Source organism: Poecile atricapillus, chromosome 3 (genome assembly GCF_030490865.1).
Source record: "Poecile atricapillus isolate bPoeAtr1 chromosome 3, bPoeAtr1.hap1, whole genome shotgun sequence".
Taxonomy (NCBI): Eukaryota; Metazoa; Chordata; class Aves; order Passeriformes; family Paridae; genus Poecile; species Poecile atricapillus.
In genome coordinates this window covers 18,364,587-18,392,157 of record NC_081251.1, presented here as the reverse complement: position 1 = coordinate 18,392,157, position 27,571 = coordinate 18,364,587, and the positions used below count along the sequence as shown (strand labels likewise).

Sequence of the window (27,571 nt, the reverse complement as noted above, 5' to 3'; positions counted from 1 at the left end):
CTCCAAAATTAAAAGAAAAAGACTAGAGGAGATCACAAAGCAAACAACATACTAGTGAAAAGTAAGTTTTAGTCATCTGTCAATTTCTAACAGGTGAAAAGGCATAAAGTATTTTTCTCAGAATTTGGGAAATTTTACATCTATCCAGGATTTGTAATGAAGTAGTTTTATCCTGGCTGCTCAGCCAGGCTAACCATGTTTTGGTTTTTTGGTATCTCTGCCTCTGGATAATAGAACTGTTGTGTAGATAGATGGTGTTGAGGGTTTGGATACTTTAAACCTTAATTATGCATAACAAAGACCATCAGTCAATAGGCAAATACAAGCAGAGAGCAGTCTGCAGTAACTTCCCAATCTGCAGGAGCTATCAGAAGAATTTCTGGAGTGAATCAGGTCCAGACGTCTAGATGAATTATCTGAAAAATCTTGGGTTCTGTCACAAGCAATGAATACCAGTTTAGATATATGCCACACTGCTGTTGCTTCTTGGGTGTACTTTATCTTAAAACATTAGTGTGTTATCACAGAGCTAAACAATTAGAGTGAAAGAAAACACTAACAGGAAGCTATTCCTCCTCCTATTGTGCCCAAAATGTCCCTTAGACCTTGATGAGTAATTCTAGTGTGTACTCTTTCTCTCCTGACAGCTCATCAGTTAGACAGATGGAGTGATCTGTTCTGAAATCTCCAAGGGTGATGGTCTCCTTTTTTGCAATATTTTTTTTTACAGTAGTTCTCTTTGACCTTCCTTAGCCCAGTCAGGGATTAAAGGCTTGTTTCTCCTGATGATTCCCTAAATCTAGTCATGTGCAAATATGCAGATAAACCATTTAGTACATAATTGCAGAGAAGATGTTTGACAATGTCCATGTGATGTATTTCTACGAAAGACATGATGTAAAATCATCAATGGAATTAAGGGAAATACTACTGCTTTCTTCTTTGTTTATAATTTATAAGAGTCTCCTAGACATGTCCACAGGGACAAGTTTTGAAGTGCTTTATGTTTAGAAAATTTTCCTCACTTTCAGTTAGTGGTTTTCCATGGCCTGAGTGTATGCCTTGACTGATTTGACGTCCCCTATTTTCGTATCATTGTTCCATAGTATTGCAAATTGTGTATTTAACTGAAACTAATTGTAGAGTGCTTGAAATGTCAGCTGAAACATTGTGGGAGGTATGTTTTCAATGTTAAAGCAGCTTCCAACAAAGGTCTTTACAACTTTGGTATGAATAGTTCGCTAATGCTGAATGTTGTTGCAAGATGTTAAACCAAGTTATATGCAGTGGACAGAGAAGTTGGTTGAAAAATGCATTTGCCGTGAGTGAACTCTAAGTGTGCTTCAGGGAAGGACTGAAATTTCATGTGACATGTATTGACAAGCTTGGGACTTTATTTTTTTCCCTGCTTGCTCAGAAAGTGTATTATGTCGATAAATAACTCCAAGAAAAATATTCAGTGCTTTTTGACAATCATTTAAAAACAGTGTATAGTAAAGATTGTCTGTACCAGTGTTCTTCAAGTGTCAGAACAAATCTGAGAGCTGCTTTTTATGCTCTTCCCATTATGCCTTTTTTTCTTCTGTTGCTGTTTTCTGTCATTGTCCTTTGTTTCATTTTATTCATTTGTACTGTTTCCTACACCAAAGGACTTTTGGATCCAAAGTTAGGGGGAATTAAATTTTCATCTCTATGTCGTTTTGCACATACTGTCTTTTCTTAATTCTTTGGGCTCTTCTGTCAGAGAGGCAGATATCTTGTTTATTCATAGGGTGATAGGTAAAAAATTTCCATTTTGGGACAGTAGTTCTCATTCCTTAAGAAACTAGACAGAAAACACAAATATATTTCCCATCACTGTCCATGGGGGAAGTTGAAACACTTAATGTCAATTGTCTTTGTCATAGCTAAGCTCTACTGTTACTACATGCGGTTCACTCCTTTTTAGGCAAAAAGCAATTGAGCTCAGATAGGCCAGTTTCTCTGACTGATGCCTGCAGCTAGTTCTTTTGAAATTTAATATCCTTGTTGAAGGGTTGCTGTTTACTTTGGTTTATGATCTCTCAAAGTTTATTTTCTGTGGATATTTAAGGCTAACTTACTGTGTGCATGTTTATCTTTGATCAGTAGATTCCACCTTTCAATGTTAACATACATTACAAAAACTTGTAAAACTTTCTGGGTTTTGTAAGATCTTTGAGGAATGTTTTATAAGATCTGTGAATGATAATAGTATAAGAGGCAAATAAACCTGAATGTGTCAATGCTAACTGAAAACTTTACATGGAAAAAAAATATACCAAATTATGTGGAGTAAATGTAGAAGTTTTCATTCCAATGCTATATATACACGTGCAGTTATATTTATTTCATACGTAACATACTGGAAAATATGTATTTCTCTAGTGGAAAGAACTCCTTTGCTCAGTTTTAATTCTAAATTTTGTTTTGCTGAAATAATGTTTTCAATAGTCTCATTATCTGTTTTCTTTTTCTGTTCCATGAACGCCAAGGGAGATGCAGTAAAAGACCTAATGCTTCGCTTCTTGGGGGAGCAGGCTGCAGTGAAGAGACAAGTTTTAAATGCCAACTCCGTAGAGCAGTCATTTGTAGGCTTGAAACAGCTAATTGTAAGTAACAATCATCGTATATATTTAATACTGTGATTCCCTCAAGATAATTGGGGAGTACTGACTGAGGAGAAACTGGGAAAAAAAATCTGAATATTAGTCTATTTCTGATCCTTCGATAGTACTAGCCAAACTACAATAGTCTTTAATGGAAATGACACTGGGGTTTAACTATTTAGGTTTAAATCACATAGTATTCACATTTTTTTACATTAAAAGTAAATCACATTTTTTACATGAAAAGTTACCAAAAAATTATTTAAAGTGACTGTGAGTTTTTATGTAATACAAATGGTTGTAAACAGATTTTAATCATGAGGGTTTTTTTAGCCGTGTATATATTTACCTATGTATATTTTAATCATGAGGGTTTGTTTTCACCTGTGTGTTTTACAGAAAGACATAAAAGTTGTAAATGGAAAGCCAAACTGGTATGATAATTTCAACTGCCTAATTTTTTTTCTTCAGTTCAGGAAACAAAAGCAAAGTACTTCCAGAGGAAAGCGTAACTTAATCCTATCATTAATGTAAATATTTCTGTTCTGAGAAGAGTTTCATCTAGCAGCCTTGTAAACCTTGCCTTGTTCCTTTAACCATTGTGTTCCTGTAGAAAATTAATTATTATTATATGACTGAGCCTTACTTAATCTGACAACATAACAAGATGTTTTGGATTTATTTTATTTTTTGAAAAAATGGATGAAAAATTACTGACAAAAAAATAGTGAGGAATTATTAGGACAGGCTGTATTTAGTATTTAACATCTTTTAATTTAATCGTGTGACTTAACATGGAAAGCTCCATAAGAGATGACTTTTTTGTTATGTTAGGAATATTCTAGGAGGTCTCAGCAAGCACTGTTAAAGAAATTCAGAGGTAATTTTAGAAACTAAACATGAAAAAACAGATTGTGATCTCCATCCTAGACACATGTTTTTCTGTTTATCTCAATGTTTTGCTTGACTTGAGAGGGAAAAAAATCTTATGCAAAAGTCTTGTACCCATCAGTGTCTTAAGTAGGAAAAGCTTTTTTTTCACACTTACTTTCCATCTTCCAGAAGAGAATTTTTGATGTGTGGGAAATGCTTATCTATTTATCCTGGTAGTGGTGTCTATGCAAGATGTTCTTCTATGTTGCAGACCATCTTGTACCTTAATTACAAGGCTGCTGCTGATACTGTTTTTGCTTTGAGCATGCTCTTAAGCTTAAGAAGAGTAGTGTTAAAGCTTTTAGGCCCAAGGCAGTAAAGCTAGGAGGCAATCTGCAGCTGTAGGATTTTTTGTTAGTTAGGGTACTTATGGCTACTTATGTTACTTACATTTTTTAAAAAAAAAACTTGCCTATTTTAGAAGGGTAGGGTTTTTTTATAAAATAGAAACCATTTGGGTAAAAATCAGAATGTTCTTTGGTTTTCAAGGCTTTCAGTCATTAGGTGTTGGTTGGTTTAGGGTATGCAAAATAACTTTTCAGTTTTATTTGTAGAACTCGTTTCTTTTTATGATGAGAATTAGTTGTTAGTTTTTTGTACCCTTGCAAACATTGCATTTCTTCTTAAGTCTAAATGTGGAAAATTTATTTCTGGTTGACTATAAAGAGACTTTAGACTTAGAAACATTAAAATCCTATGCTAGATGATATTAACTAAAAAGATATATACCTTTTACATATGTAACAGGCCAGAATAACATACAGTAAGTATTCTATTACTAGTCACAAATTTTAATTTGTTTATGAGTGAATTCCTGATCAATTATGTTCAGTGAATAAATCTTTTAATTCAGAGGACAACTTAGAGGCAATATTTATATTAGGATCTAGTTAAAAAATAGTGAGTATTGGGAATATTGCTGTGCAGTTTCCATAAAGTTAAGGTTTTTTTCCTTAGCTGTTTATTTGATATTCTGTATACTACACATGAAAAAAAGATTTTTTTTTTCACGCAATTCAGTCCCTTGCAGCAGCTTAGAAGAGTGTACTTTGAATATGTCTGCAGCGAGAAGAGAAATGTTTAGAATTAGGATAAATTTCACCTTCAGACTTATCCCAATTATTTATGTGTTTACATGTGAGTTGTTGTCTGAATTCTTAAGTCAATACAGACCTAATAGTACAGTCCCTGATCACAAGCTAAATTTAGATGGGTTTCCATCTAAAAGTCCCAACAATTATCACATGCTGTAGGAAGACACTACTGGCAGCTGAAACCAAAAGTGAATGTTTAGTCCTGTTACGAAGAAATTTGTTTGAATAAAATTCTCAGATGGTCTTGGGCAAACTCCTTTGTATTATGGGGGGAAAAAAAAAAAAAGGAAAAAATTAAGAACAGTATTCTAAACCTTTCTGCTTCAAAGGAAACTGGTTCCTTAGAATCTGGTTACTGTTTTAATCCTGCGTGGATGGAAAAATATGCTCACCAGTATACCAGATCTTCAAACCACGTCTTCAGCTGCAATTCTGAAGGGTCTCTATTCTACCGTATGATTAATTCTGTTAGCTTATTTAGCTGTTTTAATAAATACAGATATACTGCTGCTACTGTCAAAGGCTATTCCAGACATTCATTCCTTTGGTTGTTAATCAAAGGCATTCTAATCAGTCCTCCCTCAAAATCTTTTTTTCTAATCAAAGCTAAAGTTGTTTACAATAATTAAAGTGTTTTAGTCTTATCTTGCATTTTAAGTCTTTTTTTTTTCCTTAATATTTGCTTCTTCTCCCCTGCTACTTTGTGTGAGTAGACAGCTGTGGCATTTCAACTTCTCAAGATTTTCTTTCTAAAGGAAAAAAAAACCCTTCTCTAGCCATCTCATCGTGGATGCCTTCATAATCATCTTTGGATCTCTGCTCAGACTCTCTTTCAATTGAAGCAAACGTCATTTTGTTATCACTGCTCAGAACTCAGCACATTACACTGTAAATTACATTACTTGCCTTGTGTTTTACCTTTTCTATTGTTCTGATATTGTAAATCATCTGATGATGCCTGTTTAGTGATGCGGTCCTTACATATTGACAGTACCACCTCCTAGGTTGCATCTACAAAGGAAGATACCACCTTTTTAACCAGGACCAGGGTGCATTCTCAAGTAGTACTCCTCACATTCCTATAAAAGTTCCAGTAAAAAACAGTTAAGTAAAAGCACTTCAGTGGGTAAGATGCAATTAGTGCTTGCAGCAAAGAGTGTTGGAGACTGATGTCCTTTTGGGAGGATCATAGCTCAGTCTGCAAAAGCTTCCTCAAGTACAATTAATTCTCAGAAAACAATATTTATCAAGAAGTTGGTAAGCTGAACTTCCAAAGGTACACCTTTTCTGATGAGGTCACCAACAGTAGCATCATGTCTAAGGCAAATAGTTTTTCACCAGGACATGAACTCAAGTGGTTAAACTTTGCTAACAAAATTGTTCAGCATCAATTTGGTCTCTAGATGATTTGAATGAGATTTTTGCCAGTAAGCCAAAGATGATTTATTGAATAGCAGTGTTTTCACATTTTCAGTTTTTTCTATGGGACGGGCAGCAGTGAATTGGAAATGCTCTACTGGTAGCAAAACGGTATGGAGGTGTTATAGGTGAATTAGTTTTACAGCTTTCAGGCTTTAAAGAGATATGGGCCTGCTGGGATAGTTCTGCACAGTAATTCTGTAATGACTTGTGAGTAGAGTTATGCATCTATACTGGGTAAGATTTTCTATTTTTTGACTGAAAACAGAAGTTCTGTGCTTTCAATTTCTAGAAGTTTTTATCGATCTGGCATAGGAACAAGCATTTACATCTAGAGCAAATAAATGTAAGCAAGATCTTCTCGTCATCCTGTTGCTTTGTTTTACAGCAGAAAATACAAGATACAAGCTACAATTATGTTAGTTCTTGTTATTCCATATTTTAGACTAATTTTTTTACCCTGATTTGAACAAATAGCACAATCTTGCTTACCAGGCCCTTCTGATGTTTTCAGTTGTAAGGTGCCTGCAGCCAGAGTCAGTCTTTTGTAGCTATCGTACTTTAAAAAAGACTAATGTATCTTGCCACTATAAATACATGTTTCCTAAAAATGTGGAATAATTTCTTCAAGCTGCTAGACCAAGAAAGGGTTACTGGCTACATTTTCTTAACTGATGTGTAAGTGCTCTACCAATGTAATTTACAGAGGAGAAGCATGTCATAGCTAGTGGAGGAGGACATTTTAATCACTTTAATGGTGTTACATGTAGAGTTAATGACTCCCTTTGAGTCTATTTTTCAAAAGTCATATACTGATACTTTTGCACAGGAATAATGTTGTGCTTTTACATATATTTTCAAATATAACAAACCTGGATACAGTGGTATAACATACTTATTGACTTTAATAAGTTATAAATTATCCTTAAAAATAGGGGAGGGGATTGTTCTTTTGTTTCTAAATCAGTGAGCAATTTCCTACATTTTTATAGCTGATTTGAGAGAGGGTGGGAGTAGCACAAACTAAATGTGTGCTTTTGTGAAGAGGTTGCATTTCTGTAGTAGGAAGTGACTCTTTCTCAGATAAAATTTCAGTGGTTTTCCTGAGAGATTGAATAATGTTATAAATTGTCTTTGTGTATCAGAGGAGTTCCCTTTTCATCACTGAACACATTTTCTGTAGATTTCCAGTCTGTGCCTGTCTTTGCTTGACAGAAGAATTACATTTGAAATCTGTTTTACTATGCAGTTTCCCTGTCTGTATGTAAACCTCCCCCAGGATTTCTGTGTTTTTTTGAAGAACTGAGATGTTCTGCAAGGAGTGATGCATTGTCTGTTGTGTAGCTGATCTGCTTGGCCTAGCTTTGACATGTGTACAGCAGTTGGTACTGAGATGGTTTGGAGTTTTAATTTTTTCTGATGTGTATAGATTTTAAAAAATCCTTTCACTAGATAAACATCTAGTCTAATAGTATTTAAAAAGTACAGAAATCATGCAAGCTGGTGGCTTTCATTAAAAGACATACAGCTCAATACTTTTTGAGGGGAGTGGAAAGATGATATTAACATCATTTCGAGGGAAGTTCTCTTCTTTCAGGCTGCTCCTGTGTTAGTGAACTATTTAGTAATAATATTAAGTTGACAGTATTTTTTCTTAGAGAAATTAATGTTTTCACACAATTGCAGCTTGACAACCATATCCTGATCATCACAGAATAATTATTTTTGTCTTTGAGAATGTTCCTCGGTATTTTTTATGCTGTATCTGAAGCTGTAGTGTCCATATTTACTTTGGGTCTCTACTTAGGACATAGAAACAAAATTTAGGTATAAGGGACCTGGATTTTTAGAACTGTATGATTGTAGACCATAGGAAGCATGAAAGTGACCTGCAGGGTTTTGAGGGATGTTTGAAATGGATGAAGATTTCTAGTGGACTAGTAACTCAAGTCTGGTACAATTTGCCTGAGCCAATAATGTGTCCAGTTAATGGCAAATTAAGTTGTACTGCTAGCAGCCTTCTAGTAAGCTTCCACAGAGAATTATGCTCCATGACCAGCAGGCAGCTCTAATTTTGAAATCATTGCAAATAATATGTTTCATTTTCCCGCAAAGACTGTTTTCACAATAATTGTCAGACTTGCTTCTCTTGGCTGTCTTGTTTGAGAAAGTATTTTTTTTCCATGCCTGAAATAAAATTTCAAAGATTGTAGCAACTAAGATGGTCATAAATGATCCATTATTATTTTTTGATCCTAACTCTCATTTGGGAAGAAAAGTTGAACAGTTTGAGTCTGTGTTTGCTCCTGTAGTAAGAACTAGTTTGTCTCCAGAAGAGGAATGAATTCAGTATGTGCAGTATCTTTCTGCTTTTCTAAGTTGATGCAGTTGATGTTGAAAGATGTTATAATGCATTACAAATTCCTGCTCTTCCATAAGAACGTAGGTGGCTCAGAGTCTGCCATGCTGTTTCATGGTCTTGCTGTCAGCCAGCTTTTGCATTTCCGGTGGAACTCAACTTATTAGCTGGCATTTAACAATGCAGAAAGGAGAGGAGTGGTGGATAGTGAATGATGATCTTTATAGTGGCCTGTTTGTAGCCTGTGTGGCTGCAAAATGAGGGGCAGAAGGTAGGAAAACACTTCAGTTGTTACTACTGGTTTTTCAATGTAACTGTTTGCTGCATCAATAAATTTTCTAAAATATTGGAGAGAAATTAATAAAATACCAATTCAAGATTAGTATCTGAACTTTGCAAGCATCAATATAAATGTATTTTATTATTTTACATTTCATCAGACAACATGATTATTTTGTTTTGCAGTTATATTTTTTTATGTATTAAGAAATTATTTGGAAAAAATATTACTTTAAGGAATAACTTATATTTACATTAGAATGACCTGCTGGATACATGTCTCTTAAAAACTCCTCTGTATAAGAGAAAAGTGTGATGGCTTAAAACTTGTAAATCTGTGTTTTAAGTTTTTGGTTTGCTGCATCAGACTATGCAAGGAAACATTATTGGGATATTTCTGTTGAAAAACTGATTAACAGTCTGAGATTTTGATTTGCCTAATTAGGAATGGTTTTATCTATTAATCAAAAAAGAGTATTTTGAAATTAGTCATGGGGTGGAAATTCAGATGTTTATGTTTTATAGGTGAAATAGTCGTTGTTCTGAATTTATTTATATTTATGCACTGTGTTCTTCCTTGTTCTTTGTTTTTGATTAATAGGAATTTTGTATCCTGGGCAATGCTACAAGTTTATTTTCATTAAGTGTACTGTACTAGGGGTTATAATCTGAGATACTGAAGTCAGTAAGATACGAATAGGCATTGAATATTTTATGACTGTAAAGTAACTTGGATATTATTGATAACATATGGCTGACAATTTTTTGTCCTTTTTTAGGAGAAAACACATTTGTGAATATTATAGTATATTCATTTATATAATCAAACATGATACAGCTTTAAGTTTAGAATTCCATATGATATTGTATATTCTTTTGTTATAGTGATTTGGTTATATTAATACTTGATTTCCCTTTTTGCCTAATTAGACGTGCAGCTTTGACAAATGACATTCTACTTCTCACCAGCCAGCTCTCCTGACCTTGTCGTTATTACTGATGGGTATATGTTGCTGCTGCAGGCAAAGTAAGCAGTTGTGCATTTTAGGGACTTCATGATTTTGCTACTTTCTCTTTTCTTCTTCCCAGAGTAGTAAAAACTGGAGGGCAGCAGTTGACTTGTGTGGGCGGCTTCTAGCTGCACATGGTCAAGGCTATAAAAAAAGTGGACTACCTGCTAGCCATACAACAGATTCTTTACAGGTAAGTTTAAAGGTATGGCCTTGTCACAGTATTCATAGCAGCTTTTTTTTTTAACATGATCAAACTCCTTTTCCTAATTGTAACATAGAAACTGTGGTTATTTAGCTATTTTAGCAAATCACTTTTTCTGTTTGCTTATGTAAAGTAGGCCTTCATTTAAAACAAGCTTAGATTTTTTAAGGAAAATTGCATCTCAATTCTATGTTTTTAAAGGTTTTTAGTAAAATGGAATATGTTTTGCTATTTTGAAAGACTCAATCTACTAAAGTTCATGGGACTATCTAGATTGTGAATTTTATAGTAAGATACCACATGTTAGAAATTAGTTTCATGTTGCTTAGAAGATAAGAATCCAAATTAATAAAATATTGCAGGTGATTCAGATGTGACCAGATACGAACTCAGGTTTTGACCCTAGTGATTATAAAGCGTAGGGAGTTTCACCAAAAGATTTTAAGAATACCATAAAGTTGGAAAAGCAGTTGTAAAACCAGATTGACAATTTGTACATGCTAACCCATTTCAAAGAGTGATGTTCTAATTTTGAAGCAGCCTAGTTTTTAAGCTTTGTCTTTGAAATCTTAGTACCTTTACAAACAATTAAACATTGGTCCTCTGAGTTTTGTTTTAATGATTTGATGAGAAGTACTGTGTAAAAGAGCAGGTAAATATAAATCCTGATTCTTTGCAGTAACAGGGAAACTCAGCTTTTATCAGGAAAAGTTGAAACTGTACTGGATGCGGGTTTTAATTGAAGCTAGTAACAGACCTTGTCTTTCCCTTTTTCTTATGTATTAATTTTTAGCTGTGGTTTGTGAGACTAGCACTGCTGGTAAAACTGAATCTGTTCCAAAATGCAGAAATGGAATTTGAACCATTTGGAAATTTAGACCAGCCGGATCTTTATTATGAATATTACCCTAACGTATACCCTGGACGTAAAGGTAAAACACTTGATTTATTAAATGCTTTTATTTTTTCCATTTTTATCAGTCATTCTAAAATATTGGTTGGATTCAGGGGGATTTTAAGCCTAAAGGATTGGAGAGCTTTGAATTATGTTGGTTTTGGTTTGGTTTTTTTTTTCCTGGAAGAACATGATTGATTATTACATTAAGTATTTCTCACATTATGGAGGTAGTGATAAAAAGTAACAACAGGTAGAGCAACAGGTAGGCACTGTATTTCATGATGCTGCTGCAGAGGAGTGTTTTTACAAATAAATGTAATATTTTAGTTCTATGATACTGAAATTAAAAACTACCAAACTTGAATAGTTCATTTTACCCAAAAATAGGCTTGAAAGATGATGAGAGAGTTTGTGGAAATAGACTGTATGAGCTTTTTCCTCTTCAGTTCATCCAGATAGTATCACTATGCTGTTTTTAACATTTGCATGCCCATATGCTACTGAAGGTGTTATTTCCTAAAAAAAACCCTAAATTTAGAACTAAGTTAATATTACTCCTTTATTGAAACATGGTTAAAGGTAATATTATTTGCTAAATAATTTAAAGTAAGTAAAAACCAGAGATTTACTATGTATCTCATTATTGAAGAGAACAAAAATGACACCAGCTTCAATTCTTTTTAAGCAGCTTGTCTCAAGTTACAAATGCACTACTTCCCACTGCTCCAAATAGCTCATAGATTAACCACATAGTTCCACTGCTCAGGATATTCTAGTTCTCCAGAAGTCTGGGTTTGAAAAATTGCTATTTTTAAGGGCAATTTTGCTCTTGTTCAGGCTATTTTGAAATTTTATTTTTTCTATATCTGTTATTTAGAAAAGAATAATTCTCTGATGCAAGTACACTGTTGAGTGTTCTTAATGTTCTTTGGCTTTTGTATTTGAACCACAGTGTGTAATGAAACATTTGTAAGATGCAGTTGTTACAGGCAGTTCTACTCTGAAAAATTGCAGTCCAATTTACATGAGATGCTGGTAGCCTTGATGGGGTAACGTAGAAAGATAGAAGATTTTAAGGTTGCTGAGGAAGGGAAGTTGCTGTCAGAAAGTTCATGATTTTGTGCAGATCATTTTGTTTAGTGATACAGAAGATTAGTTGCAGCCCTGCAAGAGCAGTGTGTACTGCCTAGAGCAACTCCCGCTTATGGTACTCATCGTCCTTCGGGTAATCACAGGCAATCCACTGAGAAAGAACTGTGTCAGTTGGAAGAGTGAAAGAGGTCTTGGTCATCAGGTTGGAGAGCTTTTTGGATCTTAGGGCAGCTGTTCATATGATGCTACAGCAATAGTAGTGTTCTGCAGGCCATATGTATGTCTCCACATATTTTTCAATATTAAAAATAAACTATTTTGTCTAAGAAAAATCCTTGCAGGTCATGTCAATATTGGAGGCAGTTGAATGCTCATGCCACAGATGATACAGGAGGCAGCAGTTCAGGACAGTCTGGCCTGGCCTTGAAATCAGTCACCTGTCCTGTGACTGGGCTTTGGGTCCTGGAGCAATCACTCAAACACTGTGGCTATTTCATACAAGTTAGGAGGATATTGATGGTAAAAAAAGATGAGCTTAAGGAAGATAGTCTGTTTCATAATTATATGCTTCAGTTAATTTTTAACAGTTGAACATACAAACTGGGACCATGGTCTGATCATTTGTAAGGAAAATGGGATCAAGGTTGTATGGAGCTGACCTGCTAGTTGTAGATATCTCATATACATCCAACATGATTATGATGTGGGACTAGCTATCCAACATTCCGTACATAGTTTTGAGGAGAGAGAAATGCCATTTGCAGGGATGTGGAAGAACACAAACAGTTATTTTTTTGTCTGGTGTTAAACTATGCTATGCTGGATTATGGATAAAGAAATTTAGTATACATACCTTGTTAACCAGCTAATTTAAATAATAAAATACAGATAAATCATTCCTATATTTTGGTTGAAGTATATTAGTATGAATACACAATCCACTGCTTTTTGGCAATTTTATGTATCATTTTGCGGTGTAATAAGCATAAAAGAAAAGGGCTTAATTTCAACATTTTAATTTTGATTCATGGTATATAAATGGACTAAGCACTTAAAGTCAATTTAAGAAGTGAGAGTATAGATATAAATAATGTACCCATTAATTGTAATACAGATAATATTTTGCATATTTCTTTTTATTCTAAATAGTCATAATAAAAAATGTAGTACATTAGGAAGTTTTCTGGGTTTTATGTGTGAAGTAGGGAGAGTTCAAAACTTACAGCAGTGAGAATAGCCCTTCATCCATTAATCTCTGAGAAGTCTATCTCAAATAATTTAAGTTACAAGTAATTGTATGAAAAGTGAAAGATGCTTTTCCATTAATTTAATTTAACATGGCCAACATAGTCCTCTTAATTTCCTCTGAATCTCACCTAAAGCTGTTTTCAGCAGTGCTGCTAATCTCCATTTCCTCTTCATATTTTGTATGGAATTTGCAGCCATGGTATGCATTGATCCCATTATTGTTGTCTTTATCATGTAAGGCTGTAAGATCTAGTTCTTCTGGAATCTTCCTTTCCTGGCTTCTGTGGGCTCTTTGTTCAGTCATCTCCATTGCCCGTAGGAGTGCAGCCTCTCAGGGTGTTGATTCTGCTGGGATCCTTGTGTTGGCCAGTGGGGTTGGCTAAGATACTCGTAGATCATTCCTGATTGATAAGGAGCAGAGAACAAACTGTTCTCATTTTCTAGTAAAATCTTAAAATTCCTTACTTACAGATTTATTTATTTTAAATTCATCTACATAAAGAAGCTATAAAGTCATATTTTTACATATAATTCTTTTCCTTCATAATAGGTAGGTCCTTAGGTCAAGAACCCTATTTCAGATTGCTTCTTGCACATCTTCATTGTACTGTGTGGGATATATGAGGCTGAATTTTTGTCATCTGTTCTCCATGACAGATGGATTTCAGGAATTTGTTTAAGAGGTTTTAGTTTTATATTTACGCCGTCTGACCCACTTCTATTCATAACATGTGTCTGTGTTCCTTGTGATACATAATAAACTCTCATATGATAGCTTGCCTAACCTGAGACAGCCTTTCCATTGGTAATGCCTATGTGTTTCTGAGCCTGTGAGAGCCAACAATTAAAATGGAACATTAAAATGCTATTTCATTCTTTTATGAGGTAATTTGGTCTTATTTCTGGTTAATAGAGCAGTAAGTTCCAGAAAATTTAATGCTACCAAAATCAGTTTTTTAAAGCTACAAAACTTATGAATAATTTATTTTGCATTGCAAAGGGGGAAAAAAATAAGTTCTGTGTAAGTAAAAATTGAACTTCTGCTCCCCTGACCAGGATCTTATGTAACATGGGGTGGAGTTTCTTTGTTTTTCCCCTTTTCATTCTCCTTGTGATGATGTAGCATCATCTGTACTCCTCTATATGAAATAATTGGGTGGGAAGGTCCTAAATAAGGAATATGGCATTAAATATCTAGTTGCATGTGTTCTAGAAACATACTTCATAGTGTGTTCCTTCCCTTGAGCTCTGGTCAGTACCAACACAAGGTTTTTAAAAGTTTGTCAGTGTTGGGACTAGGTATACACTAGCGTGTACTGCAATAGGATGGTACTTCTTGATGGATAGTGATAGTTGGAAAAAATAACATAAATGATATATATACAATATATTTTTTTCTCTATATATAAAATAGTGTGATTCTAGATATCACAACTGCTTTAGCATTTTTCACTAGTGATACTTCTGTGACGTTACTAACATCCACTGTGTTTAGAATTTTTATCAGAAATATCTGAAAAAAAATGATAGAAAAAAATAGTGTGAGATTTCATTTCTTATGTGTCCTTAATTACTCAAGCAGTGGTCTTCATTTGTTTCTTTTATTCTGTTTCGAAATTCCAGTTGTTCTAAAGGAATCATACCATACATGGTCTAGAACTGTCACTAACCCATGTTGTTAACAAGTTTTCAGCACTGATGTCTAAGGTGAACTGTAATAATTGTTACTACATTTTGTAAGCTTATAAAATAGCAAAATTTGTGGTGAGAGACTTGTTTTATGTCCGTTGATACAGAGAAACTGTGCTAGCTATGAAAACAGTTACTTAACACATATTATAAAGTATTTCTCTAATATCCACAAAAGACATTTTACAGGCATCTCAACTGTGTATAGTGCTGATGACTAAGTACAGTTGCAAGGTCTACCTAAAGCTTGGTCCTGTTTCTGAATGTCAGCCTATGCCATAAGTAAGGACAGACTTGGATTGGAGAAATTATCTGCTTTATATGATGCCTCTACAGTGATGTTTGGCCATTTTGAGTTTACTGTCTTCCTTTCTTTTTCTCTTCTACTTGTCTGTGTGAGGCAGGCTGGCTGAAGTTCCCCTTTTTAAAATTTATGGGGTCAGATGATGCTATCAATCATCATTTTTTTCACCTTCATCAGATTTAGTTAGTGGGATAATTGTGGCAGAATGTGAAGTGTTGTGGGGAAAAAAGATTTAAAATAAAAGATTGTTTTTACATTGATTACTTCCCTTAGTGTCTCTACCTATCACAAAGATAAGTGAAGAAATGCACAGCCTAAAGAAATTATATCTTAGAGTGTTCCTCTTTGTTAATAAATTTTGCAGGAAAACAGAAGAAAAATGTTCCACTTCATTGCTACACATGGTGCTGTTTTTTTTCTCATGTGTTACCACAAATACTGCCTGAAGTTAACACTCCCCATGTAAGACTGATTCAGTCTTGGAAGTTGCTCAGGAAAATTCTTCATTCAAGCTTACGTTGGCAGTAAAAAACATATTAAAACCTCTAGTGGAACTGTTCTGTTGCTTCAGAGCTACTGTCTACCTGTAAAATCAGCTAATACAGCTTAAATAAATACCACTCAAAAGTTGTGGTTCCAGTTGATTATTCAGGCTACTCAGACATGCAAATAGATTTTTTTCTGAAATTATACAGATATTTTAGTTAAGAAGTGTATGTATAATCTAAGGAGGTAGAGTACTGCTAAAATACTTAATTGTATTCTTTCACAAGGCTACAGAGTCTCATTGTAGACAGTGCCAGCTTTACACAGCATTCTTAGTACTATGAGCAACAAATTTCTAAGGGCTGCCTTATTACAGTTATCAGTAGGTAAGATTAGGGTGATCTCTTTGCTGCAGGGCAATTCTTGTAGAGTTTTCCTGCATTCTTTTTATTATGTTTGCCTTTCTCCAATGCAAGTAACTCTAAATTACTGAAGAAGTATTTTTGAAACTTTTTAAAACCAGATCATGATTCAGAGTTTCTGGTCTTAGATTATGTGCAGTTAAATTGTGAAGTATATGCAAGCATATAATTTCAGATAAAATTTTCAATTAAATTAATTGAAATGGTACAACCATTTAAATGTGTACAAACATTTAGTCTCCTATGTCATCTTCATCCTCTCTGGCTTGAAGGTAATAAACAAAAACTTGGAATCTAGTCTGTTGAACTGGGATTTTTAAGTGTACTTTTAATTTCTAGTCAGTGAAGCTAGGATTTGAAGTTCACTACATTATCCCTTCTAAAAATCCTGTAGATGATACTAATACACTGTTGGTAGAAGTATGCTGGTGCATATAAAAGCAAGCATATCCATCTCTCTCTATGTATATGTAAAAACCTGGATATTTTTCAGAAACTCGATTTTGTATATTTCTCTTTTACCCAGTGAAGGAAAGAATTCTTTCTTTTGTTTTGGTTTGGGGTTTTTTGCTGTTAAAAGATCCTGCTTTATCTTTTAAGTAATTGATAATCTGATCTTCTATTGCTTTTTGGCATTTAAGATTTGTTGAACAAGCTGTAGAAGGCAGATCAGAAAGCATTTCTGATTACTGGTTTGCAACAGGCAAATTCAAAGATAAAATAGCTGGTCATTGGAATACTCTTCTGTGCTTCAAAAGGGTTGCAGGTGAGGGCTGCAGATCAAATTTGATTGACATGAGGTGATGTTTATGTTTTGACAGTTATGAAAATATGCAGCTGTTCATAAAGAAATTGAAATAGAAATCTGTGGTTTTAGAAAATTCTACCTGATCTTGCTCTTTATTTCTTCTGTTCCCATGCTTTCAGTGTATCCATTTTCCTTTTAGTAGGCCTTTTTTTACTTTTTAGTTTTGCCTTTTGTATGCTGATAATACATATATATACAAATGAGATTAATTCATGTGAAATGACAATCAAACATCACATTTTTTGAAAATAAAAATCTCCAGTGTATTTAAAAGTGATTGCTAAAAAAATTGTCTTAAAATTTAACCATTTTCCATTATAAATTTTTTGTATATTATTGTGAAACCCCTAAAGAGGAGCAGCAGAGGTCAGCTGCAAAATAACAAGCTAGAATAAGAGCTGTTCAACTTAAAAATAAAATTTCAGTATATAGCAGTAATTGTAGGGTATTGTCTTTTGTGGAAATTATCTAAGCTTAGCTGGCATAGTTTTACTGTGTAAGAGGACATTACTGTAGAAATCATAAGTATGAAGTAGAGAGCAAAATTCATTCTCCTATGCTCTTAACTAAACATTTTAATTACAGGATATGCTATTTGTTTTAAATACTTCCTTGACATGTTGCCCTGCTAAATTCAGTACCAAGTGAAATATAATAGAGTACGTGGTCTTGATTCAGAGTTGTTTTGCAAAAGACAGTCTGTGATAAATTCAGTGTTTATATAAAATTGTCTTGAACCTAGTGGGATACCACAGCAATAGATATGTATGCCTGCTTATAATAGAAACCTATTACAAAGAAATACTTCTTTCCCTTTATGCCTTAAGTGGCCTAAAAGTGAGAAGGTGAAACTTTTCAGGCAAGATAATGGAATCCTTAATCTAACAAGCACATGTATTATTTCTGTTGCAGCTCAGTGTTAATGCAGTCAATCCTACTTTCTTGGGGTTTTTTTTCCCTTTTTCACAATATAAGTGTGTTCACTGAGGGAAGTATAGTTGTTTTTTTCCCTGCTCATCTTTTTTTTCATTACATTTTGTACTCCAAATTCTAGAACCTGCCTTTCAGCTCTTCGTAATACTATTATTATTGATCTTTTCGAGTCATCAGCAAATGTCATTTACTTCTTCCCAGTTGTTTTCTTGTTGAACTAGACAATGTGAAATGAAAATCAGTGTTTTCTGAAAATCTCTTTTGCCTTTTTGAAAGTCTCACCTCTTATCAGTTCTAACACAGGTGTTAATCAGTTACAGAATTGCATTGGTGAACGGATCTCTTCACATGTATTTTATATTACTGACATGTATTTCTTTTTGGGAAGTGTATATAAATTGTGTTGACACCTTATATAAGTAGCACTCATTGAAAACTTTACCAAATCTAATTAAATTTATGACCTGTTTTTTAACCAGAAAATCAGTCCATTACTGTAGGAACTGAACAGATACGTTACCCATACCACATATAATTTAACTAAAGAGAAGTTTACTTGTAGACACAAACATACCTGGGAAAATAAACTTAACCAAAAATCTCAAGAGTTTATAATTTATAAGCAGTATATTTAAGGTCTATATTTGGATTGAGTGGCTTAAATAAGTGCTGCAGGTTTTTTATGAGCAATTTGCTCATCTGATTTGACCTGAAATTACACATTACTGTTTATTTGGGCTGGTAAGAAAGCCTTACCAGTGGTAATAGGGCGTTCCTTTTCTCATCTTCTTTCCACAGTTGTGACATTTGTATGAGAGCATGTGTACAGTTTTGTGCTTTCTCAAAAAACCCAAAAAAAACTCCTGCTATTCAGAAGGATTGCAAGGAAACTGAGGAAGAGGGCAGAAAGAGCTAGTGTTTCTGATACTTTATTTAAAGTTAGTAGCTTGCTTAATAAGCAATAAGTAACAGACATTGATTGGATGGATTTGCTGGATGTTTACAGTAAAATTTCTTCTGTTTATGCCATGAGTTTCATAAAGAAAGAGACAAAACAGACTACTAGAGTTTTTTTAGATCCTCCTGTGAGAAATTGTAATACAAATTCTGGTTTAAAAATCCATTAAAGTAACTAGCCTTACACCCTGAGCCAGCTTTCTTCTGGTTTTGTTTAAGAGGTCTGTCACCACACTTGATGTACTACTGAGGATCTCATTGGAATGGTTTTTGGTCTCAAGCTATGAAGGAAATACTAAGCGGTTGAGAAATAATACATCCATACAGTACATTTTAAAGTAATATAGTTCTGAGTGCTTGTTACAACTGAGGATTTAGTTGTAAAAGGAAATAAATCAGATTCTTATGGAGTCTAAGTTGACCTGTAGTTGCATTCATCATTCTGACATCTGCTGACACCACTTCTGATGATGTAGATTGGTAGTGGGTTATTCTTTCCTCTCACAGGGATTGTAGTAGAGTAGTTTTATTCAGCAATACATAAGATCAATACTATACAAAATACAGAGTTCAAAAAAACTGTATAACAAAACATTATGTAAATTTTATTAAAAATTGATAATGTGAGATATTTCATCTGTGCTCCATTAAATACCTGTATTTGTGATAATGTGAGATGTTTCATCTGTGCTCCATTAAATGCCTGTATTTGTATGTTGAGTTCTGATAGTAATTTGATTTTTCTGTAGGAGTGTTTATTGAAGTGACCTTTTGTTGCATTTTACAAGAGGATGTAATCATACAAACTTGTTCAGAATTGACAATGCTGCAGCATAGTCATTAACTAAAACTTCAGCTTCTTTCAGATTTTACAAAAATTTTCCCCCCTTTTTTTACCTTTGCCTCAGAAATCCCTTTGAGTGCAGCAGAAGGTGCATCATCAGTAAATTAAGACTACCTTCTCCAAAAGAGCAGTACCAAACTAGCTGGTTTTAGGCACAGCTTTCTTTTTGGCAGGATTACTGTTGGATTGTGGAGTTGTTAGAACTTGGTCATCAGAGAGGTGGTAGAGATAGAACCAGCTGGAGTTCAGATTTGCTTCCATAGGTTTCAGTGCAGTTTGCAACATGTCTGCAAAGCAATTTTTCTGTGGTATTTTGGCATGGAATTTAGTCTTAAATTATTTTCCACTTCCTTTTTGTTGTTGTACACTGCCTAAACTGACTGTGTATCTTCTGTCATGCTAGGCACTATTCCGAATACATACACTAAATACTTCACATCTTTTGTGACTGGTTGAATCAACTTCTACATGTCTCTTAACAGAACTTCAAAGGCAGATTTATTTTCTTAATGTGTTTTCCACGTATGATGATGCATGAAACTCATGTGTGTGTCCATTACAGGAACATAGCAGTCAGGGAAGCCATCGGGAATAGTTAACATCAGCAAAAGAGAATTTATGTAAATGTAAGATGCTTACTGTGAAGGTCATAATTAGTGAGTCTTGTGATTAAAATTTTGTCAACCTTTAAAAAAAATTCTAGAGTGAGTGACTCATTTTGTATAGCATTTACCTCTTTGACGTACAAACCTGTTAAGAACAGGTGCAAAAATCTATTTAGAAAGCTCCTGAGTCCTGTTACTGAGAAAAGATGAGGCAAAAGGTAACTTGAGAAATCCCCTTAGAATATGTGTATAGCAAATGTACATATTAAAATATTAGAAATGTGGTGGTGCCTTGGAATAGCTACCTAAAACAGAGACTAGACAAAATTAAGAGGATAAAAATGGGTATTTATTGAAGGCCTTCAATAGGTGCACCTTGGGCACTCAGACACCTTCGAGATGGACGATGGCCACGAGTTTTTCATACATTTATAAGTTTGGTCCATTTACATATCAGGAGTTAATCTTCCAGTTACAGCTTCAGGTAATAAAGTCATTTACTCCAAGTTTGTTCCCCCAGTTCATTGTTGTTTACATCTCTCGGGGTGTGAGACAGTAAGGTGTCCTTGAGTTTCAGGCCTGGAGAGGAATTGTTTTGTCTGAATAAAATGGGAGAACAGTAGCTGACAGGCTATGGAGTTTTAGAATTATACACTAAAGCAGTACAGGATCTGAAAAATATAAAAGCTACATCCTGAGCCATCAGTGGCAAGGTGTTTTGCAAGGCCTATATCCCCATTATGCCAGCTGATTGGGTTTCAGTAGTGGTGTTTAGTTCACATTCGTTATTGTTGTCTGTGTATCAGGATTATGCAGTTACCTGAAAGCAAGATGTTACACGCATTAGGGGTCAGGTAAACTCCTGGAACTGCCTGTGAAGTCAGCCAGGATGCCCATAAATGTAGAAAATGAGGTCTTTGACAATACTAATTATAATGATAATGATGATAGAAATAATAATAATAATAATAATAATAATAATAGTAATAACAACAGTAGTAGCAGTAAACCAGTAATAATTTCTTTTTCACCCCAAATACTGCTTTAAATTCCTTATTCTTTGATGTTTTGAATGCACCAGAAGTTACACAGAAATATGCTAAGAGGTTTTGTATGCCCTGGTTATATCTCTTTCACAGGCATACTTTGAAGGCCAGTAATTTCATCTTATTTCTTCTACTTTGGTTGTAAAATATACATAATTATTAAATGCTACTAGTAATGTAGCTACAACTTGAGTAAACTTCATTTTTTTAATCCTTCATTTTAATTAGTTAAAAGAAATCTTCAATGAAACATTACACTTCCCAGTACAACTGGTTTTTGAAAAATTTCAGTTAGGTGCACCTTCTTCTTGCCTTCCTGATTATGGCTTACTTGTGTTTGCCTATTTAAAACATTTTAAACATGGCACATGATACAGCTAAGAGTAAGTTTCCTATTTTCTCATCTTTCGCATTTTTCATCAGAAGAAGAAAAAGATGTGAAGGAAAAATTTATGTATTTTTATATCCACTATATCACGTATTTGTGATGTAAACACTAGTGAGACATACCTTTTTTAACTTAGGCAAATCACAAACTGGTCCTTATAGCAAAAACACTTAACAAAATTAATTGTGTTTATAGGTTCTATGGTTCCTTTCTCCATGCGGATTTTGCATGCTGAACTTCCTCAGTACCTAGGAAATCCTCAGGAATCACTTGACAGACTGCACAGTATGAAGATAATCTGCGCCAAGGTAACAGCATCTCTAGGCACTTACATTTCTTAATGTTTAAGAAATAAATTTTATTGTCCTTATAAAGAACATTAGGTTTCAATTATGACATTTTTACTCCGTCTTGATGCAAATAAGAAATTTGCTATTAAAAGTAATGAAGTGCCTCTTGCATTTTAAGAGAGATCCTTCTCTTCTTTGTGGTAGCTCTGGCTCAGTTGAGTAGAACAGAAGACAACTTTCATGCTTTTGCTAGTCAAGATGTGGAGCACAGTAAGCAGATGTGTTTAAGGGCAAGTAGGAGAGATTTCTTTCCTTCACTCAGCCATGTCCAGCTTGCTGAAAACAGTTGTTAATGACCTTGATCCTTCAGAAATAGTCCAAATAACCGGTTTTAGAAACTGTAGTCATTTAGGAGTGTAAATATAACCTGCTGAGTTTGGTTGGGGTTTTTGTTTCGTTTTGTCAAATGCCATAATAATTATGGCCTGAATTATAACATGGGATTTGTCAATGCTGAAATTTGAGTTATGGTGTTGTGAGCACTAACTTTACCCACTAAAACCAGCAACCCTGAACCATAAGCATTTGTCTTAAATGGTTTTTTCCACAGAAATCTTTCCCAAGTAGTCTAATGCACCAGTGACCGTGAATTTTACAATGTGGTAAACTGTAGAAGAAATGCAACATTATTGCTTTATCTATGACACTTGAAAGTTCAAAACTGTACGTAAGATAACCACATATGATTACTTTTCATTTTCAGTGTTCCTGGCAAGTTTCCTATATTTACTCCTTAAAATAACTTGGATAAGGGAAGTGCAGGGATATGACAGTTGCTAATTCTGTAGTTGTAATGGCATTAGGTATATGGAATCAACTTCTAACAAATTAATGTGTAGGAAAACCAAGTGTTTACAGTAAAACGTCCAATTCTTTTTATTATGAGAGAAAAAAATGAATGGTTTAGGTAATAAGAGGTGAAAGTGGCACTTTATAAAAAGTTGGAAAGAATTGATTTGGAAACCATTGAGAGAAAAATCTAATTTGGCCAAAAAGTGATACTTCTTAGCACTTGACGACTGCTGTTGCCTCTCATCTGATATCACTGGCCAGCTATTCTCTCCAGCCCTCTTCCTCATAAACAGTTCTCAATTTGAAGTAATTCTGTTCTTCTAGAAAATGCCATACCAGTTCTATTGTAGGATTTCATGGTGTTTCTACAAACATTTGCCTGCCTCAGTCTGCAAGAGATTGGCTGTTTCACATCGTGGGTTTATGCAATCTGGTATTAAGTGCTTCACTGTCTGCCCTCAGTCATGAAGGTGCCACTAGGTTCCAAAACTGAACTGGTTTCTACGTTCCTTAATCTTGTAACAAAGAGAGAAAACTGAATGTGAACGAGGGAGTGACTGCTGAGCAGGGTATCCATCAGCCATCTGGCAGATTTGATTGACATGGCCATATCTCAGTTACAGTGTGATCAGCCATGATTCTCTGCAGCTTAAAGATTGTTGGTCAGTAGAGGAGTGAAATAAAAGGAAATTAACTCTGTTCTCCCCACACACACTCCTTTATATCTTCAAGTCATCTACAGCCTTGAGGTGGATCTGCCTCTGATGTTTCTCTACAACTGCATATCCTTAGACCATAGTCAGTGTACCAAGGAAGCTTTTAAACTGTAATAAAAGATTTTGTTTGAACATGAACTAGGCTGATTATTTGTTTAAATAAGGGACATTTAATATGGTGAAGAAGATGAAATAGAAATAAAGTAGAGTTATAAATTAATATATACATATTTCCCTGCCCACTAAGTTCTTGAAGAACAGGTCTCTTTCTTGTGTTCTCAGGCTCATCAATTGCTAGTGACCTGGGTCACTGCAGATGCTTTGTTATCCCTTGTACTCTTGGAGAAGGCTGCTTTAAAGCTGGCTCTACATCTTCCATGAGCTCTTCTGAGGAGTCTCTTGTTCTCTGCTCTTGGTGTTGGTTCAGAGATTGTCACCTCTTGGCCTTTGCCTTCCTGTGTCAGAATTTGGAAGGTTTTCCCTGTGTCTGTGTGTCCAATTGCAGCAAGAAAAACAATATCCCTTTGGTTCTGACAGCTTCCTCTAGAGCCAGGATACAGTAGCCAGGACAAGCTATTGTCTGTGCTGATGGATGCTTCTTTAAAGTACAGTAAACAGATAACTACTAACAAATAGAACATCTGTCTTTGAAATATTTCTGATCAGTTATTCTACATACCTCACTGCAGATTACTTAATTTGTTTGTATTCATTTAAGTACCTTAGTTTTTGGAGCAGGTCAAGGACAGCTGTAGAAAGAAGAGTGTGAAAAAGGGCAGCTTGTAAAGATAAGTGTGTTTTTAAAAGACAGTTGTAAATGGGTGGTATTTTAACCATTTGATGGTTTTATCATCATTTATTTTTATCAAGGCTGGCTGATAAAAAACACTGTATATGTTTTGATTTTTGTACAGAATGGTGTTTGTCTAAATAATCTCTATCTCAACTGGAATGTTCAAGAATATGGTTCTAATACTTACAAAAACCCATGGCATAACCACAAACATAACATAAAGGATGTACACTCATTAGTTTTAATATTTGTATGTGACACTTGGGAACCATTTGGGTTATAACAGAATTAATTGGGGAGCTTTCAACCAAAAGCCTCTAGTGTTTTACCTCCCTATTTTAAAAAGTGGAAAAATAATCTTCGGTCATCTGTATTTACAGAAGGGCATACGAATCATCATTATGTAAATGAGATGATCTTGGAGTCATAAAAGCTAGAAGAAAGAGAAGACCTATTAGCTCACCTAGTCTCTCTCTGCAATGCAAGGTTGTTTTGTAGTTTTTAATGAGCCAGCCTATGGTGCTGAGGCCACATCTGAGCCCTGGAAGGTTATTCCAGGCTAATGGTAGTGCATTCTGATCATAAGAAAATTTGTCTTTCATTTCTCTTCCTTAATGTAACGGTGAGGTTTTTTTCCCATCCAATACTTGGTTTTAATCTGCTAAATTCTTTATTGCTTGTTGTTGTATATACTCTACAGACACTTGTCAGCTTTAGATTAACCATTCCACTTAAAGATGGAACTGTATTTATTTTGATTACTTGATCTTTACAGCCTCCATCTATTTACACATCTCTGGTACCTGAAGCAGGATTGGTGGTTGAGTGTAAAAATGTTGTTTTAATTTTTCCTGAATATATGTTTCCATATATTTTTTTCCTGTAATAATGATTTTATGTTTTCCAGTATTCCTGCAAGTGTCTGATCAAGATCTGTTTAGATATTTTGCATCTTTTTCCATATGAGCAACATTTGGGAAAGAAATTATCTGTAGTGCCAAATGGCTGTTACAGCCTGGGGTAGGAATCCAGTGAAATTGTTGGTATCTCTGTTATTGCTGGTCTTCCCAACGTGAACTGCCTCAATGAGTTGTTGGACCTCTAAGTCCACCTTGAAATAAATAGTCTTTGAACAGCCAGGCAATAAAAGTGACAATAGTAACTTAAATCACAAAAGGACTTGTTCTTTTCAAGTGTTCATTTAAAAACATAAGCATGATCTATTTAGTGCTGATAATGCTGAAGACAGGCTAAAAAATGCTCAGCTGGAGGCCAAAATGTGAAAAGGACAACTGTCAGGCTAAGTCTAAACTTGTCTTGTTTGTATGTACCTCTGCTTCCCTAGATGTTTGAGGGAGAGCTCCTGGAAATTTGCACATTTCATAGTACAATATATTTCACTTTTAAACCCTAATCCCTCAACTGCCACAGCCATACTGGGCACTTTTACCAGGTGGGAGGAGCAGCGGCAAGTGGGTTAAGTCTTGCTTCCTAAAAAGGCCTCTGCATGTGTTACTTCTGCAAAACTTGTCAAAAATACTTTGTGCCATTTTCCCATCAGCCACAACTTCTGTAGTTCCACCACTCTTCTTCATGAGTGGTTATGTTCCTCCATGGTCCTTTGATACACACTCTTCCATATCTCCTGGCCTTCTGTTTTATTTCCAGATTGGTGAACTTTCCAGTCTCTTAGGTTTGATTACTATAAGCTTCTAGTTGCTAAGGTGACATAAGTTTTCTGGTTTTCATATGTTCCTTCAGTCTGCAGGATATTTGTCTTGACACCTTGTTTGTTAAGTTCATGGAACCTGTGATGACCCTTTACCCAAAAAGCCACAGTTCCAGAAGCACCAAAAAAGCCTGAATGGTGGTATGCATATGTTAGTAATTCTGGCATACAGGCAATACATAGGGAATGAAACAGAAGACTCAGTGAAATAATACTAGCCAGTGAAACTAAGTTGTGTGCATAATGGTAAGTGTTCAAAACAAGAAAAAGCACAGGTCATATGTAAAGCTGATGAATTTAATTGTAGAAGTGTTCAATCATTTTTCTTCATATAGTTGGAACATGGGTGGTTAGAGCTATGTCTTGTGATATTGCTAGAATAAACAGTTTACCACCTAAATATTTCATATTGACTAAATGCAGTAACTTACACTGAGAAACTGTCAGAATCATTAATGTTACTATTAAGCAATTCTTGGAAAATGGGGAAATGGCCAATACTGAAAAACTGCAGGTGATGTTTTTGTACTTCAGGGCAAAAGAGAGATAAACCTAGGGAATAAAACAATTATCCTCAAATCATTGCTGAGCTCTGTTTTAATGATGTTGAGCTTGAGGTCACAGCTAGATATCCCCAAGTAATGTCACAGAATGGTTAATGTAATACTCTAATTGTATGCTAATATCTAATTCTTCCCTTTTTGTTTATTTTAGTGAGAATGATTTTCAGAGAAATATGTTGTCTTTTTAAACAAGACAGCATGTCACCTTGATGAAGGGCCCTTGTGTTTATACTATTTCAAGAGTAGGAACTTTGGGCCTTATTGAATCTGAGAGGAAATCACTAGATATTTTGTAGGGGAAGAGAAAGATCAGGGTTTTTACACAAAGTAGATTATAAAGTGGTTTGGATTTGTGGGAGAGAAGAATGTGGGGTTTTTTTGACAAGGTGTCTTATTGTACACTAGGCATTCAACACTGAAAGGTGGCACTTTGGTTTCTAAGTGATTTCTAGGTGGCTGCACTGCTTTTGAAAGTGGTACTGAAAGTCAGTCTTGCAGGCATGCCACTGCCAGCTCATAAATTGCCACCTGTCAGCTAAGTGTCTGTTGGTGTATGCTCAGAGCCTCTCAAAATCTGAGGTAAGGCAGCTCAGTCTAGCCCTCTCACCAAAGTTTACAGTAAACCGTGTCACCTTATTTATCATGGCCTAAAAATTCTTACCAGGAGAATTAACCTTGCTCAGCTGGCAGGTGGTAAATGTTCTAGGTGTATGTCTCTCCTTGCTCTTAAGTTCTTTGTAGTTGAATTTATGAACTTGAGTTCAAAACTTTACTCTGGTCTGTGAAAAGGGCTTGGTAACTCATAGGGCAATTTCTTCCAGCTTAATATGATCTTAAAATTGGTGGCATGAGATGACCTTCTGGAGGTACAGATTATCTTGATTGGCTGTACAAAACACTAACACACTTTCCAAGGCCAGATTAATTCTACAAGTTTTCTTTTGAGGACTTGTGTTGATTTAAGTGTTCCTTTGTGAAACAC

General features: G+C 34.8%; 1 protein-coding gene across 3 annotated transcripts in view; it reads left to right on the top strand.

Moving 5' to 3' along the window:
- Positions 1 to 27,571, top strand: part of TRAPPC12 (trafficking protein particle complex subunit 12) — a 50,542-nt gene that overhangs the window by 2,676 nt on the left and 20,295 nt on the right. For all 3 annotated transcript variants that reach the window (XM_058835148.1, XM_058835146.1, XM_058835147.1), the window contains exons 3-6: positions 2,514 to 2,630; positions 9,801 to 9,914; positions 10,720 to 10,858; positions 21,842 to 21,954. In XM_058835148.1, the coding sequence (XP_058691131.1) occupies positions 2,514 to 2,630; positions 9,801 to 9,914; positions 10,720 to 10,858; positions 21,842 to 21,954 (483 nt within the window). The remainder of the gene's footprint in view (positions 1 to 2,513; positions 2,631 to 9,800; positions 9,915 to 10,719; positions 10,859 to 21,841; positions 21,955 to 27,571) is intronic.